The sequence below is a fragment of the Haliotis rufescens genome, unplaced genomic scaffold, assembly GCF_023055435.1.
Source record: "Haliotis rufescens isolate VD_foot unplaced genomic scaffold, xgHalRufe1.0.p SCAF_7, whole genome shotgun sequence".
Classification (NCBI taxonomy): Eukaryota; Metazoa; Mollusca; class Gastropoda; order Lepetellida; family Haliotidae; genus Haliotis; species Haliotis rufescens.
Window position 1 is genome coordinate 44,685,721 of NW_025964361.1, and position 15,460 is coordinate 44,701,180.

At 37.1% G+C, this 15,460-nt stretch overlaps 1 protein-coding gene across 2 annotated transcripts in view; it reads right to left on the bottom strand.

The window, feature by feature from the left end:
• Positions 1–15,460, bottom strand: part of LOC124115626 (sodium- and chloride-dependent glycine transporter 1-like) — a 63,635-nt gene that overhangs the window by 23,535 nt on the left and 24,640 nt on the right. For both annotated transcript variants that reach the window (XM_046476682.2, XM_046476683.2), the window contains exon 3: positions 14,588–14,719. In XM_046476682.2, the coding sequence (XP_046332638.1) occupies positions 14,588–14,719 (132 nt within the window). The remainder of the gene's footprint in view (positions 1–14,587; positions 14,720–15,460) is intronic.

A 15,460-nucleotide genomic window follows, 5' to 3' on the forward strand; every position in this document is an offset into this window, starting at 1 on the left:
GCCTATAAGGCTAGAACAGAGACCATAATCTTTTTTTTAAAGTTACTCAGAAAAACATTGTCTTTATTTCCAGATGCGGAAAATGAGGTCTTACGACAAATGCAAGTCTATTATAGGGTCTCTGGTTAGAATTACTACACATCCATGGACTTATCATTCAGTACAGTCTTGTAGCAAGGCTTGACATCACACTCTAACCCTAAACCAATCCGAAGCAAAGTTGTGCAAGGTCAAGGGGTCATCTAGGGGCAGACATTTACCAAGGGATCACGGATACTCAAAGATCACTTAATCCTCTACAAACATGGTCAGGTAGATTAACTAATGCAGTGGAGAATTGAGTCAAGTGGTTGGTTGACCTCGAGGTCAGTGCTGACAGCCAGCGTTGCCATGGAATTAGTGAAAGCATGCATGTTCAATGCACCTCTGCTATGTCTCTTAAACAATAAACTATATTTAAATATGTCCCACCTATTCAATGTGTTACATACATATTTTGTTTCATATATTGTTTCATATATTGTAACTCAATGCTTCAACAGTGTTTCATATGTATGAATCATAAAGTTTTGTCATTTAAAAGATTGCATCTATTCCGTAATGGAATGTTTCTGCAATAAATATTATCTTATGTTTGAGAATACCAAACATGCAGAACTCAACTCAAAATATTCTTCAATATCAAAGCCATAATTTTCAATACCAATTTCCGAGTGAGTGAGTATGATTTTACACCGCTTTTAGCAATATTCCAGCAATATCACAGCGGGGCACACCAGAAATGGGCTTCACACATTGTACGCATGTTGGGAATCGAACCCGGGTCTTCGGCATGACGAGCGAATGCTTTAACCACTAGGCTACCCGACCGCCCCACCAATTTCCAAGGTTATCCCTGCACCTGTTCACAAAATGTCGGCTGTGGGTTGACAAACACCCTAGCTCTGCTACAGCGCTATAGCAATATCCATTGCACCAGCTCAGCTCAGCTCTCAAGTCTTAATTCGTTTCCAGGACGACACCAGGTTGATCCGAAAATCAATAACAGCTCTCAAATTTCCTGATGATAAAAATCTGTTCCTGTTCAAAGCTACATTTTCTGTATCAGCTTCTACATCATAATACCACTATAGACTGTTTTGAATAGTTTTAGATAAATTATTACAATCGCTGTACAGTTATTTTGGAGTTACCTGCAGATTGATATATGGATGCACCTGGTACTGCTGTGTTCTTTACAGATTTTACACAAACAACAGCCATTTTTTATTAATTTATTCTTAACGGATTTTGGCCCAAACATTCAGGTTGGTAAGCCAGAAAAAATTTGCTTAAATAAATATATTGCAATTTCAAATATTATTTTGGGTGATTTCCTTAAAATATTCATCATTATTCATTGTGTTTTCAAGTGTCAAAGATAACATTTCAACAGGTTTTAATAATAGTATAAATACTTCATTTATATTTATAAGCAAAATAAAACCAATATTGAGTAACTTTCAAAATAATGGAAAACCAAATGTTTGTAAGGAAAAATTCATTTTCCTTAGGAGGATGACTTGGTTGAACATGTCCCTGACAATACAAACACTGTAACGTATTTGTTGTAATATGCGCCTGGATGCTAAGAAAAGTGACAAGAAGTCATTTGTTTCCAGAGATCGAGGAAAGTGGACTTAGTGTGGACTTAGTGCAAACAAAATCAATCAAACTTAACATTTTTGACAGTTACTAGACAATCATACACCTTCTGTGCTGCTGGGTTGTTTTTTAATCAAATGTGTAACATAGACAAAAAATATGGACTGGTATGTAAATGTTTCATCTTATATTATGGCACAAAAAATTATTTACAGATTGGTCAAGGGGTATTTATGGGGTGGGGCATGTAATGTTGTAAATATATCATGTCAGAATACTTCCTTGTACAAATTCAGCTGGGTTCAGCCGTCACAAGGACAAAGCTTGCCTTGAAATGAGGAAACTAGTTTTACTATCCTGCTACTGATAGGGGGGGGGGGGGTGGGGGGTTGGGTTGGGTTGGGTGAAATTGGTTTAATGTCGCGTCCAAGATTATTGTACTTATATAGTGACATGTAAGCACATGTGTGTGTGGCTGCTTGTACTAGTCTGGACTGATGCCCAATGAGATACCATGCCACAAGGTCAGTTGAATACCCCACTCAGACACAGTATACTGACTCCGAGCCGACCAGACCTGGTTTTAGCCCTTAATGCCGAGCACCAGACAGGGTAACAACAAGTAACATCTTTTAACCTCTTTTGGTATAACACGGCCGAGGATCTACCACAAGACCATGGAGGCGGTCTTGCAACTGATAAGGTCACATGGTTAAGTTTTCTGAACTCGCCTGAACACACCATATTTGTCCATGATAATTGATATCCTCTGTGGTATTAAAAATTTCTCTGAAATGCTTCATTTCCTTGGAGGAAGTTTTGTATATCCATATAGTATACATTGTATATCCACTACATCATAAGATCAAGTTTTGTTCTCATATCTATTATACACTATAATATGGTCCAGTTTGGTATGTAATATATGTATATGTACATACTTCTGCCCTGCTGAACAAATATAATTGATATGATTTTTTATTTTTATTTAAAAAAAGAAATGCTTAAGTATTCATTATCAGACTTGTGGGAGAGAAATATACTATTGTTAAAAATTGTTTAAAATATATACAGAACAAAAAAAGTTAAGGGATCATGCATATTTTTTTATATTATTTTTTTTTTTTGGGGGGGGGGTAATGTCAAATAACTTACCTTATTATTGTTACACTGAATATAATAAATAATACATCAACTGCTGACTTCCTGCTGTAATCGTGAATAAATATTTGTATTTGTTACCCTATATTCATGATACGGGTCGTATTCGCCTCATAGTGTATTCGTTGCACCCCTAATAAACATCATAAACAACTGCTGTTACAAGTAGTAAAGGGCAAACAATCCCTCCCTCTAAGTATATGGGTTCAACATGGTATTCAGACTCGTCATATTTATACATCAGGGCACATGCAAGCTTCTAGAAATAGCTCCAGCATTTATCTTGTACGGCATTTATCTTGTACAGGGAAACATCTCAGTTTCCATAGCTTCTGACATAAGCTATTATGCCTACGATAGCATGGCCTTGAGTCTACCCTGTGTACAAACAGACCATATGACATTTGGCTGTCTTCCAAAGTATCTTCAACATGCTGCTATATCGATTTTAGCAGTAATAGGAGTCTGGTTCCTGTGCCAATCCAACTACACTTCAAACTTTAATTGCCATTTTGAGTGAAACTGCATACTTGAAATGAGTATGTCAGGTAACAAAATGCCAAACATATCATTTAGGTTCCTGACTCATTTGTAGCTATCCCGAACATTTGAGTAATGCAAAATATTTGATATTAGAACAAATATTTTACTTTTTTGTTTTTCAAACTATAAAAAAACCAGATGATGTAGATGTTTAAACTGTTTTATTTGTATTATAATTTCAACAGAGACAAGCACTTAATCTGTTCTCTATTAAAGTTGAGTCAAATTTAGTTTGAAAACCCCATAATGTTTAGTTGTTTGTGTCTTGTGTAATGCAATATTCTAGCCATATGATGCAGGTCTGTAAATATTTGTTTGTTTGTTGTTTAACACCGCACTCAGCAATATTCCAGCTATAGGTCTGCGGTCTGTAAATAATCAGGTCTGGGCCAGACAATCCAGTGCTTGACATCATGAACACGAACCAAGAAATTGGGATATGATGATATGCATCAACCAAGTCAGTGAGTCTGACCATCCGATCCCGTTAGTCGTCTCTTATGACAAGAATGGATTTCTGAAGATCAATTCTAACATGGATCTTCACTGGTTAATAACCCGATAATAAAACATTAATGAACTGTTATTGAACATCACATGTATCTTTGACATACAATAATTTCAGAAAATGCAATTCAATCCTATACACCTTAAAAAACAATGTGTTGCTAAAACACAACAAAACAATTTGTGGTATGCAGCTACAAGGCCATACTAACACCACTGTCAGTCTACATGTTTTGTTGTCATGTAACACTGCTCTCGATAATATTCCATGTGTATGACAGCCTCTCCACACAAAAGTTCTTACAGTTTTATTTACCTTCAAAACAGACATCTCTTCAAAAAAGACATCAGTGTTAAAAAACAAAACTCACGGTAATGAATGACTGAGACACGTTGTTGAAATCCTGACATAGTTTTAACAAGATATATGCCTGGGCATGTTTTTCCCAAAAGTAATCTGAGTGCCAAGTCATTACTCTGAAATGTTTACACAGATTAAAGATAGTTGCTCTGCCAATATTGCTTGTGGAATGGAGCCTTTGAGTCAAAAATAATCAAAAACACCATAAGAAAAGTGCCCACTTCAATTAAATATTAAAAAGGATGTTTTAATATGGATGTTTACCTGTTATTTTTAAAAATCCAAATTGGTATTCTGACGTAATAATGCCCAACTGTACACGAGCACCAAGTGCACCAGAGAAATATAATTGTTATTTTTAAAAATCAAAATGGGTATTCTGACATAATAATGATGTACACTAGCACCAAGTGCACCAGAGAAATATAATTATGTTATTTTTAAAAATCAAAATGGGTATTCTGACATAATAATGATGTACACTAGCACCAAGTGCACCAGAGCAATATGATTACTTGGAGAAAAGGTTTAATTTAAACAAACATAGTCTTTGACAAAGGTAAGGAGAACATCTAATTTTGTATACCGATGTAACAGCAGTCAATTACTGACAGATACAGACGTCTCCGTCTCACGCAAGCACCAAATAAAATATCTTGACCTGCACTGCAAACTGGCAACTGACCATGGTCCCTCTTCAGCTATCACCACTGATCAGCAGTGAAGTCTCTGCCATGATTCAACACAGCTTAATTCATTGTTTCTCATAAGATGTGAGGTGAAATGGAGCTTAACATCACTCACGTCCAAAATTATTGCACTTATATAGTGATATGAACACGTGTGTGTGGCTGCTTGTACTAGTCCGGCCTGCTGATTTATAGTTCTAGCCCTCCAGGATACCATGCCACAGTCTAACATGACTACCCCACTCAGACACCTTATAAGTTATAAGAGCCAGGGGGCACGGTGGCCCAGTTGTCTAAGGCGCCGCGATTCGCTGTGCAGAGTTGCGTCCCTTGGGCACGCCAGAAACCTATGATTGCGGGTTCGAATCCCGGTTCGCCCTGATTATGTTTCTAGGTTGGTCAGCACCATACCCGTACTGATGGGTTTCACTGAAGTGGTAAACATCTGAGACCTGCATCACTTCGGGCTTTCCTCCCACATTAAGCTGACACGCCGCGATATAACTGGAATACTGTTAAAAGTGGCGTTAAACCCAACTCACAAGTTTTATAACAAGTTTCTTAGAAAGTCAGATTTTGCTGCCCCAGCTAACACAACCTTGGAATTTAACAAACATTACTGTAACACAAAACTTCCTTCTTTATCACCTTGACTGACATAATTGTTATTTATCTGCTGGGCTATCATATTGCTAATAATAGTCTTACAGATTCTAGCTTTAAATCTAAAAAGTAGTTCAGCTATTTTATAAGGAATTTAAGTGCAATTATGAAAAATAATATCACCTATTGAAAGTATTGTCATAAAACACAGCAGTGTGTTTGAAATGTGATTATTTTTGTGAACACTGTGTTAGTCCCTTTGTGTATGAATATAATCTTTAAGTGTTTAAAAAACAATACGTCAAGATAACCACCTGTTCCTTCCTAAGAAAACTGCAAATTAAATCAGTTACACTGTTTACTTCATACCATGTTTTCATATATACTTTCAAAACTATTAGAGCATTATGTATTTTTTTTACAGTGTAGGATTAGACATAATGTAATACCGAGATACGGATGTTAGAAGCACATCTGGTTCATCTTGCGAAGCTTTCTGCGTAAGTGACGCCCACCTAACAACGAAGCTGGTTGCAACAGATAAAAGCCTCATTGCACCTGGAGGCAGAAAGAACAACCTTGAAAAGTTTCCATGCCTTCAATACCTGGAAAGCAGTGTAATTAGGTATCTAATCATCAACTGATTATTTGTCAGTGTTTTTTACATTCGGCATGAGACACTCGGGAGATCATCTGCATGAGGATTTAGTCGTAACTTGTTAATAATTCGAACAGGTTCCATCAAATCCTGGACTCATCTGCATATTTCAGTTGTCATATTTCTATCAACAGCACAATGCGTTACACAATGCACCTCCAATACGTTACACAATGCACCTCAACATAACAAAACATAAAACTGATTATTAACAAGTTAATATGTTCCTATCAACAAATTAAGGTTCTTTTTCATACCACATTCACATCACTGAATATTGATCCATGACCAGTGTGTATGAAATATCTATATCCTGCAGTGAAGTACACACATATGTCCCAAAGCTTCGTTGAATCAGATAATTAAAACAATTATCATAAGAGAGGACTGCATCTAAGGCAAAATCTGAATTAATCCCATAAAACTTCATATATAACTGAGTCAGCCCAGGATTATGGAAATTTTATTTGCAAATGATTTTTTATTAAATTTCCTTAAAAATATGTTTTGAAATAAAACACTAAAGCAAGCTACTGTAGAACAGTTAAAAAAGCAGAAGCATTGTTAATTGAAAACTTCAATTTTTACCTAAAAAACATCTGCACCTCTTCCAACAGACCATTGTCTGCATTAACAGTAACATATAATGGTCCTTGTTTACAAGAATAATAACAGACAATGGCCATTGTGTACATTATTGACAATGCAAGATCCTTAAAAAAGATATGAAATTATTAAATGCACTTATTGTGGGTTTATTGTTATTGTGTGCATCACATTTTGGAATAATTGTCAATAGATGTGTATATTGTCATAGAGTATAATGGTGACAATATTAGAAAGTTATTCTTGGTAGAGTAATAACTGTTATAACAGAACAATCTGGAGTTGACCTTTTTTATTTGATAGCCAACAGTAACAGTGAACAGCAAGAGCAACATATCTGGTATCTGGTATCCAATGGCAACAGCAACAGCAAACTATTAGGAATATGGTAGCCAACACCAAAAACAAACTGTCAGGCGTCTGGTAGAAAATGAAGCAAGTCTAAATTTTCCATAGTTAATCTCCCATTTCAATGGGGCTTCTTTTCAAATTAAATGTAGCTGCTTGTTTACTATCAAAATTATATATTTTCAGAGACTAAACATTAACGTAATGGCTTGTAACAATAATCCATCATGTTCATTAAAGTATTACCTCTTGTGTTTCATTTTGAATAAGAATATATGCATGGATTATGATCTTATAACAATAGCTGCCAAAATCTTTCAGTGTAGTTTAATATATATCTGTATACCTATCTAATAAAATTTAACACTACCCCTTCATATTATTTTCCCTTTCGCCAGCCCTTACTGTATAGCTACACCCCTAAATAAAGCAAGTCTAGGTTTTCCCCAGGTTCTGACTACAATCACACTGGGGCTCCTTTCCAATTTAAATGTAGTTGCTTGTCTCAATCAAAATTATATATTTTCAGAGACAACTGACAAATGAATGAGAATGCATGCCCATATGCAATCCTAGCAAATTTATCTGCATCATCTTTTGATGTAGATTTACAAATCTGTTACCTAGTAACTGAAATACTCAACAAGAAGAGGCTACGACTATTGTTACCTGTTACCAACAAAGGACGTCCAAATAACGACCCAGGCTATCTATACGACCCATGCTAACTACACGTTACCAAGTGCTTCCAAAGCGGTTATCAAGTGAATAATTCTTTTCATGCGAGAAGTGAATAATCTACTAATTGACCCAATCAACATATTAATGCTACATAAACACATCCCATTAATAATTAACCTACAATGTGTACCATTTGACTCTCATGACATCAGCGAAGTGGCAACTTCTTGGACAAAGTGCATGCCTCTCCTGGCACATTCCTGTTTCGGCGCCAATATTGGCATTTCTCTGGTTCATAGCAGCTTATCACACTACTCAACCTTTGATAGGGTTACTGGAATAGTTCAAACTAAGTACATGGTAAAACAAGGCTTCTTGTACCCAGACTACAGTAAGCTTCTGAAAGAATGACTTGTTTTCTTGAAACATCTTGTTACTACTTACACAGTTAAGCTTGTTTGATCTCTAACTTTCATATACATATCATAATCAGTTTGGTGAAACTTGCAATACGAGTTACAGTAAACTACGGTTATAACGAACACGCTTATAACGAACTGACGGATATAACAAACTTACTTTTTTGGTCCCGACTTTCTGCTGTAGTTGTACTGTATATATGCTTATAATGAACTACGGTTATAACGAACTAAAATTATTAGTCCCTTTGAGTTCGTTATAACCGTACTTTACTGTATTTGTTCGGCATATTTTTTTTTATCAGTTTGTTTACAAAATATTTGGCCAAAATTCAGTGTAGGTGGATGAAATTTTGTATTTGTTTAAATTTCCATTTTTGGATTATTACTGCTGGTAATGAATGAAAAACCATCTCAGAGGTCACACCATCACGGAAATGTCATGGCAAGACAATACTGAAAGAAAATTGAGTGTTTTTTTCAGTGTAGGTGGATGAAATTTTGTATTTGTTTAAATTTCCATTTTTGGATTATTACTGCTGGTAATGAATGAAAAACCATCTCAGAGGTCACACCATCACGGAAATGTCATGGCAAGACAATACTGAAAGATAATTGAGTGTTTTTTTCAGTGTAGGTGGATGAAATTTTGTATTTGTTTAAATTTCCATTTTTGGATTATTACTGCTGGTAATGAATGAAAAACCATCTCAGAGGTCACACCATCACGGAAATGTCATGGCAAGACAATACTGAAAGAAAATTGAGTGTTTTTTGAGGGGTAGATCCAGATTTCTTTTAACATATTAACCATTTCTTATGAACAGCAGAGATAAAATCTTGTGGGTTTTTTCCTTCCATTGACATGTTATTGTAAAACAGTCGTATAAAACATTTTTTGTCATAAGTCATTAAATTTTGTTTTCACTGGTAGAAAGATGAAAGCTGGCAGCCGGAAACAATGCAGAGAGCATTATCTTCACAACTGATAATAACAATAACATAACAGCTAAGCCTCTACTGGCACATGACTTTCAGTCAGGTGAGCACAAACTTCTTGCTGTTGGAAGCAAACTACTGAAAACTAAAGTGCAAGATAATCAGGTTGGTCTCCTGAATACTCATGTACCATCTATGCCAAATCCTTCCAAGAAAACTACCTGGTACAACCTATGTATGCCAAACTGCAAGTACACCTCACTAACAGGCACCTGCTGCAGGATCGGACGTGTAGCCATGTAGGGCTGACATTGTCCAAATTTGAAGTTGCTAATCCCAGATCAGACTTCCTCTGAAAACAATGGTGGAACTGGGACGGGCTGCCAAACAAAACATGACCAAGTTCCTTGATTCAACCTGTAACATGTCTCAACCACAGCCTGTAATATGGACCTCCCCTTCCGTTGGGCCCCTGGCGGCGTGATGACGTAATACGGCTCTGACCTTCCAGAACCACCTGCTGGAATTCAGGTGGGCAACAGATGATGCCAGCACTTACAGTAACAAACTCCCATATTTACAATTCTTCTGATTCGGAGTCAGGGGCACGGGTGGCCCTGTTGTCTTCTGCGCCCCAATTCGCTGTGCAGAGTTGCGTCCCTTGGGCTCGCCAGAAACCTGTGATTGTGGGTTTCGAATCCAGGTTCACCCCAATTGTTTGTAGATTTGTCAGCAATATACCCATGCTCGTGCGTTTCACCAAAGTGGTAAACGTCTGAGACCTGCATCACTTTGGGCTTTCCTCCCACATTAAGCTGACATGCCATAACTGGAATACTGTTAAAAGCGGCGTAAAACCCAACTCAATCACTCACTCTGATTCGGAGTCAACATAAAAATACAAATAAACCTACAGTAAATAATCTTAGTGCTAAGACCTAACGCTTATGTTTAACATTAATTTAAATAAGTTGTAGCGCCAAGATCCCTGATCCCTTAGTCTTCTGATACATATTTCAAATATCTTACACCAAAATGTTTTGCAGCCATAAAAAGTAATCATGTATGACAAAGATTCTTGATAAAATAGCTTTAATAACTTAAAAAGAATTAATTTGCAAACATATATCAAGACAAAAAGATACCTGATTGAAATGCATTTTGCAATATTCAGACACTCCAGAATTTCAAAGTGTCTATTTGGATAACCCATTTTCATAACCTTTTTGAACCCCCAATATGTTTTTGTAAAAAAAATGAGTCCAATATGCTTAAAGTGAACCAAATAACACGCACGCTTTACATTAGTTTGTAATAAAAGCCTAAAGAGAGAACATGTACATAGTATTTTGTGAAACCTTTACTTATTCACAAAACACTCCCCAGTCTAATATAAATGGCACTGAAGAATTAATAATTGAATTCTCTTCTTTTTTTATAAATATGCAAATAGCACAATGTGAGGTCTCATTCACAAACCACACCCGATCCATTACAAATGTTAACAAAGACTATCATTGAATTCTCTGTTTGCATGACCATCCACACACAGTCGGTGTAACAGCAAAGGCTGTATACCTTGTTGCAACAACACTTGTGACCAGCCGTAATCAATACTTGTATATTGAAAGATATCCTACACACTAATATTTTCCTTTGATACGCCTTGTGCGGTAAAATATTTGAAGCATAGCTGTGAAGTATTCTACATTGCACATAGCCATTAACTACATTCCTAAGCCAACACAGGAAAACGGGATATTCATAATTCAATATATTTTTTTCTTTGTATATAAACGTTGCACAGTATTTACTATTGGATGGACCCATTATTTATTGTACATATAACTTTCAATAAACATATTGTATGCATAGAAAGACCTTGTAATACCTCGGATGTTATTGCTAGTTGTTGCTGGGACACAATAAACATCTCGGAATCATATTCATATTCTACAAAAACCAATATTTAACTGGGAAATTAAAGTTTATCAAACATGTAACAGATGTGGAAGGTTTAGAAGTTCCATCATTGAGACTGGTAATGACGAATGTTGCACTTTAGTTGTCCATGAACACAGAAACAAGCCATACTTATTACTTAAACATATCTCAGGAGGTTTCAAGACTTACTATTGCTATTCATGTCACATGATCAGTTTCAGCAAGCAATATTTAAATACCTAATTTTGTCTAATCAGTGTAACAGCAGTCAATTATTGACAGATACAGAGATTGCGCCAATTACAATATCTGGACCTGCACTGCACACTGGCATCTGACTGTGGACTATAATCCTTCTTTATCAGACCTGTGAAGATCTGGGTTAGAATAGGTCTACTGCAACCCATGCTTGCCATAAAAGGCAACTATGATTGTCGTAAGACACGACTAATTGGATCGGGTGGTCAGGCTCACTGACTTCCTTGATGCATGTCATCATATCCCCATTGATGGATTGATGCTCATGATGTCAATTACTGGATTGTCTGGTCAAGACTCAATTATTTTTCAAACCGCCATCATATAGCTTGGATATTGCTGAGTGCAGCGTTAAACAACAAATAAACAAACAAACTTCAGCTATCACCATTGAATGATCAGAAGTGAAGTTTCTGCCATGCTCCAACACTGCCTAATTCATTATTTTGGTCATAAGAGGTGAAGTGAAGTGAGGTGAAATTGAGTTTACGTCCAAGATTTTGCACTTATATCATGTATATAGCAACGTGCATGTACATGTGTGTGTGGCTGCTTGTATAAGTCCGGATTAATGTCAATTGTATAGTGCTAGCCCACTGAGATCCCATGCAGCAGCTTAACATGAATAACCCATTTAGACACAGTATACTGACTCCCAGCCAACCAGTTCTTGTTTTAATCCCATAATGCCGAGCGCCAGGCAGGATACCAACAAGTACATATGACACAGCCGGGGATAGACCTTCCACTCTCCAGGCGGACGCTCTACCACCAGATTGATTGAGTAAGGTTTTACGCCGCTTTTAGCAATATTCAAGCAATATCATGGCGGGGGACACCAGAAATGGGCTTCATGAATTGTACCCACATGGGGAATGGAACCCGTGGCTTCGGCGTGATGAGCAAACACTTTAACCACTAGGCTACCTCAATGCCCTTCTACCACTAGACCACTGAGGGGGCCACTAAGAGGGCTCTGTTATAAGACACATTACGTTCATGGCCATATGGTCCTGGAAAGACCAAAGTGAGGGAAGTCGCAGACGTAGATCACCGAGAAGCACACAAGAACATTGGCTCACTGAGGATCACAATCAGGGAAAATCTGGGATTCAAATGGACAAACAACAGATCCCAACACCTAAGGGACAAAACTCTGTATTACAAGCTGCTGTACCTCAGAAACTTAGAAAATACGGACAAATCCATTTCTTTTCCATTTCCATCAAATTGTTGTGTACTTGTCCCAGTGAATATGGTGGGTGGGGTGCTTTATTGGTTAAATATGGTATCTACCAAATAGCATCCTGTTCCTGGTCTAACCTTGTGTCATGCCTACTGGAGTACCCAATGGCTACCATTGAGAAATTTATTTTTTTTACGTATCCATACAACCTTCTCTTTGTTTACGTATGTTTGACATGTGTTTTCTCGCCGACCCAGACTCAACACATCTGGTTGCTAATGTTCTCCATTTCCCACAATGCACCTGTGACATTTATGTCTGCCATCTTTCAATGTATGTAGACATCTTATCAATACGATCATTATAAGTTATGCATGACAGCCAAAATAAATATTTGACATCTTTGCAACCTATGTTATGATTGTACTACAGGTTAATATTTATTTCTTCAAATTTTTATCAATGGAGGCTATTGTTCAATGAAAGACAACTTAAGTATAGTCCAGACACTACATTTATAAGACTGTCAAGGACTGTTCAGCATTTTCAAAAGGGAGGGGTCCAAAACATTAAAATCCTCTCTCAGTCAATTTTACTGCCTACAACATACAACATTTGGCGAAGATCCGGGTTAAAATAGGTCTTCAGCAACCCATGCTTGCTATAAAAAGGCAACTGTGTTTGTCGTAAAAGGAGACTAACGGGATTGGGTTGTCAGGCTCACTGACTTGGTTGATGTATGTCATCGTATCCCAATTTCGTGGATTGATGCTCATGATGTCAATCACTGGATTGTCTGGTCCAGACTCGATAATTTACAGACCACCCTTATAGCTGGAATGTTGCTGAGTGTGGCGTTAAACAAACAAACAAACAAACAAACAAACAATCAAAAGGATGGGGGGTCCAGACCCCTTGGACCCCCTATGACTGTGCTGCACATGTGTTACATGCAAAACTTCATTTACAGCTGTACTTCAAGAAACAGAGAACCCTTGACAGTGCATGTTCTGATTCATCTTGTAGTGTGTAGGAGCTAATATGTATATATTATTAACCAATAACCATAGGGTTAGCATTAACCAAGTTAGCAATAAAATCGTATGTGCACAAGTGCAGACTCACTTCTCATGCACCAATGTATTGTTGATGTCATTTGAATCTTATTGTGATGTAAGGTCAGAATGACGTCACACTAGAAATGACATCATGGATGAAGATTGTTGAAGTCATTCGACAAATTGTGGTTTTCTAGGACAGAGGTGGTGATCTGTGCATTTTTCTAAAGGGGAGCTCAAAAGGATTAAGAAATATAGGGTAATAAAGAAATTATTACACTCACATGTGTAATACTGATTTTATTTAACTCGTGTAAGAATTTATGTATTACACTCGCTCTCGCTTGGAAAACAAGAATTCTCACTTGTTTTGTAAAATCAGTGTGACACACATGCTCGTATAATAATCTCTATTTATGATAATGTATCAGGAATTATCACAGTCTGTACATAACCCAAATGATCAACTCACAGTTCATCGTGAAGGATAATGTAGGATACCATATTCTACATAATAAGCGCCCAAGGCGCTCTCAAAATTAGCGATAGGGGGCTCTTATCAGAATATTATTTTGGTGAAAAAAGAGAGTTGAAAAATCATTAATTTCGTGGTTTATGCTGACAGCCTGAAATGTTTATATACGACAGATATATTTTTCCAGAATTTAATTGCACATAATTAAGGGTGCATATAACACATGAACGAGTGCGTATTAAACACGAATGTCTTGTGTACATTGATCAATCGGAAGGGGTGCTAATTGGGATTGTTCACTTGCCAGCAAATATCACCGTGGGCGATTAATAGAGCAGGGCGCTTGTTACGTTGAATACGATAAGTGTCCATTATGGCCAACTTGAAATGTCAAGTTGCAAAAAACAATCAAAATGATCAGACATGTCAAAATGCATGACAATTAGATGTATTTTTCTTACACATATCGTACCTTGACCGATCAGTTGAAACAACAAAACAACTTACCTTTGAAGAGTGGACATATTCTCCAGATGGCCACCGGGCTGAGGCTGGAGAACTGACCATACGTGACCTCCATGAAGAACAGAGGGATGCCGCACAGCACCAGGAAGATGATGTACGGGATGAAGAAGGCTCCTGGAACGAATCAGAGGTAAGTTACTGTGGAAGATGTAGAGATGTCTACAAGCCTACATCAGCGTAGCTGCCACGATTTATTGGGATTCCAACCTAATTGTCTTTGCTGGCTATTGTATAACAAACTGTTATCAGCACTACAGCAATCAAATCCAACTAACTCATGTTCTAAATGTGGGGAGGTTACTCCTGGTCAGCACTGTACATAGTCCTGGTAAAACCCTTCGTACTCAAAACTCACCCACATGGTGAAGCTATATCTTTTTATTACCTACGAGAACAAACATATCGGGGTTTTTAAACATCATATGTGCCCAAGGGTCATACCACGTAACGACACAACAGTGTATTTTTTCCATCATCTGGACGGCATTGTTGATGTCATTCGAGTCTTATTGTGAGGTGAGGTCGGAATGACGTCACACTAGAAACGAAATCATGGCTGAAGATTGTTGACGTCATTCGACAAAATTGTGGTTCCTCCGCTGTTACGACTTGCTGTTCTTAGAGGTAACCACTAAAATTTGTCTCTGTATGTAGACATCTTCTTCGGTAATAAATAGAACATGATATTCGTGTTCATGTCATACTATGTTTACGACACTCTTGCTAAATGCCGGTATTTAGACTCTCGTATCATAAACATAGTATGACATGAATACGAATATAATATCCTCTATATAATCTCTGAAGTAATCAAATCCTACTTATTCAAGCTTTACATAAAATGGGTTTTCCTTA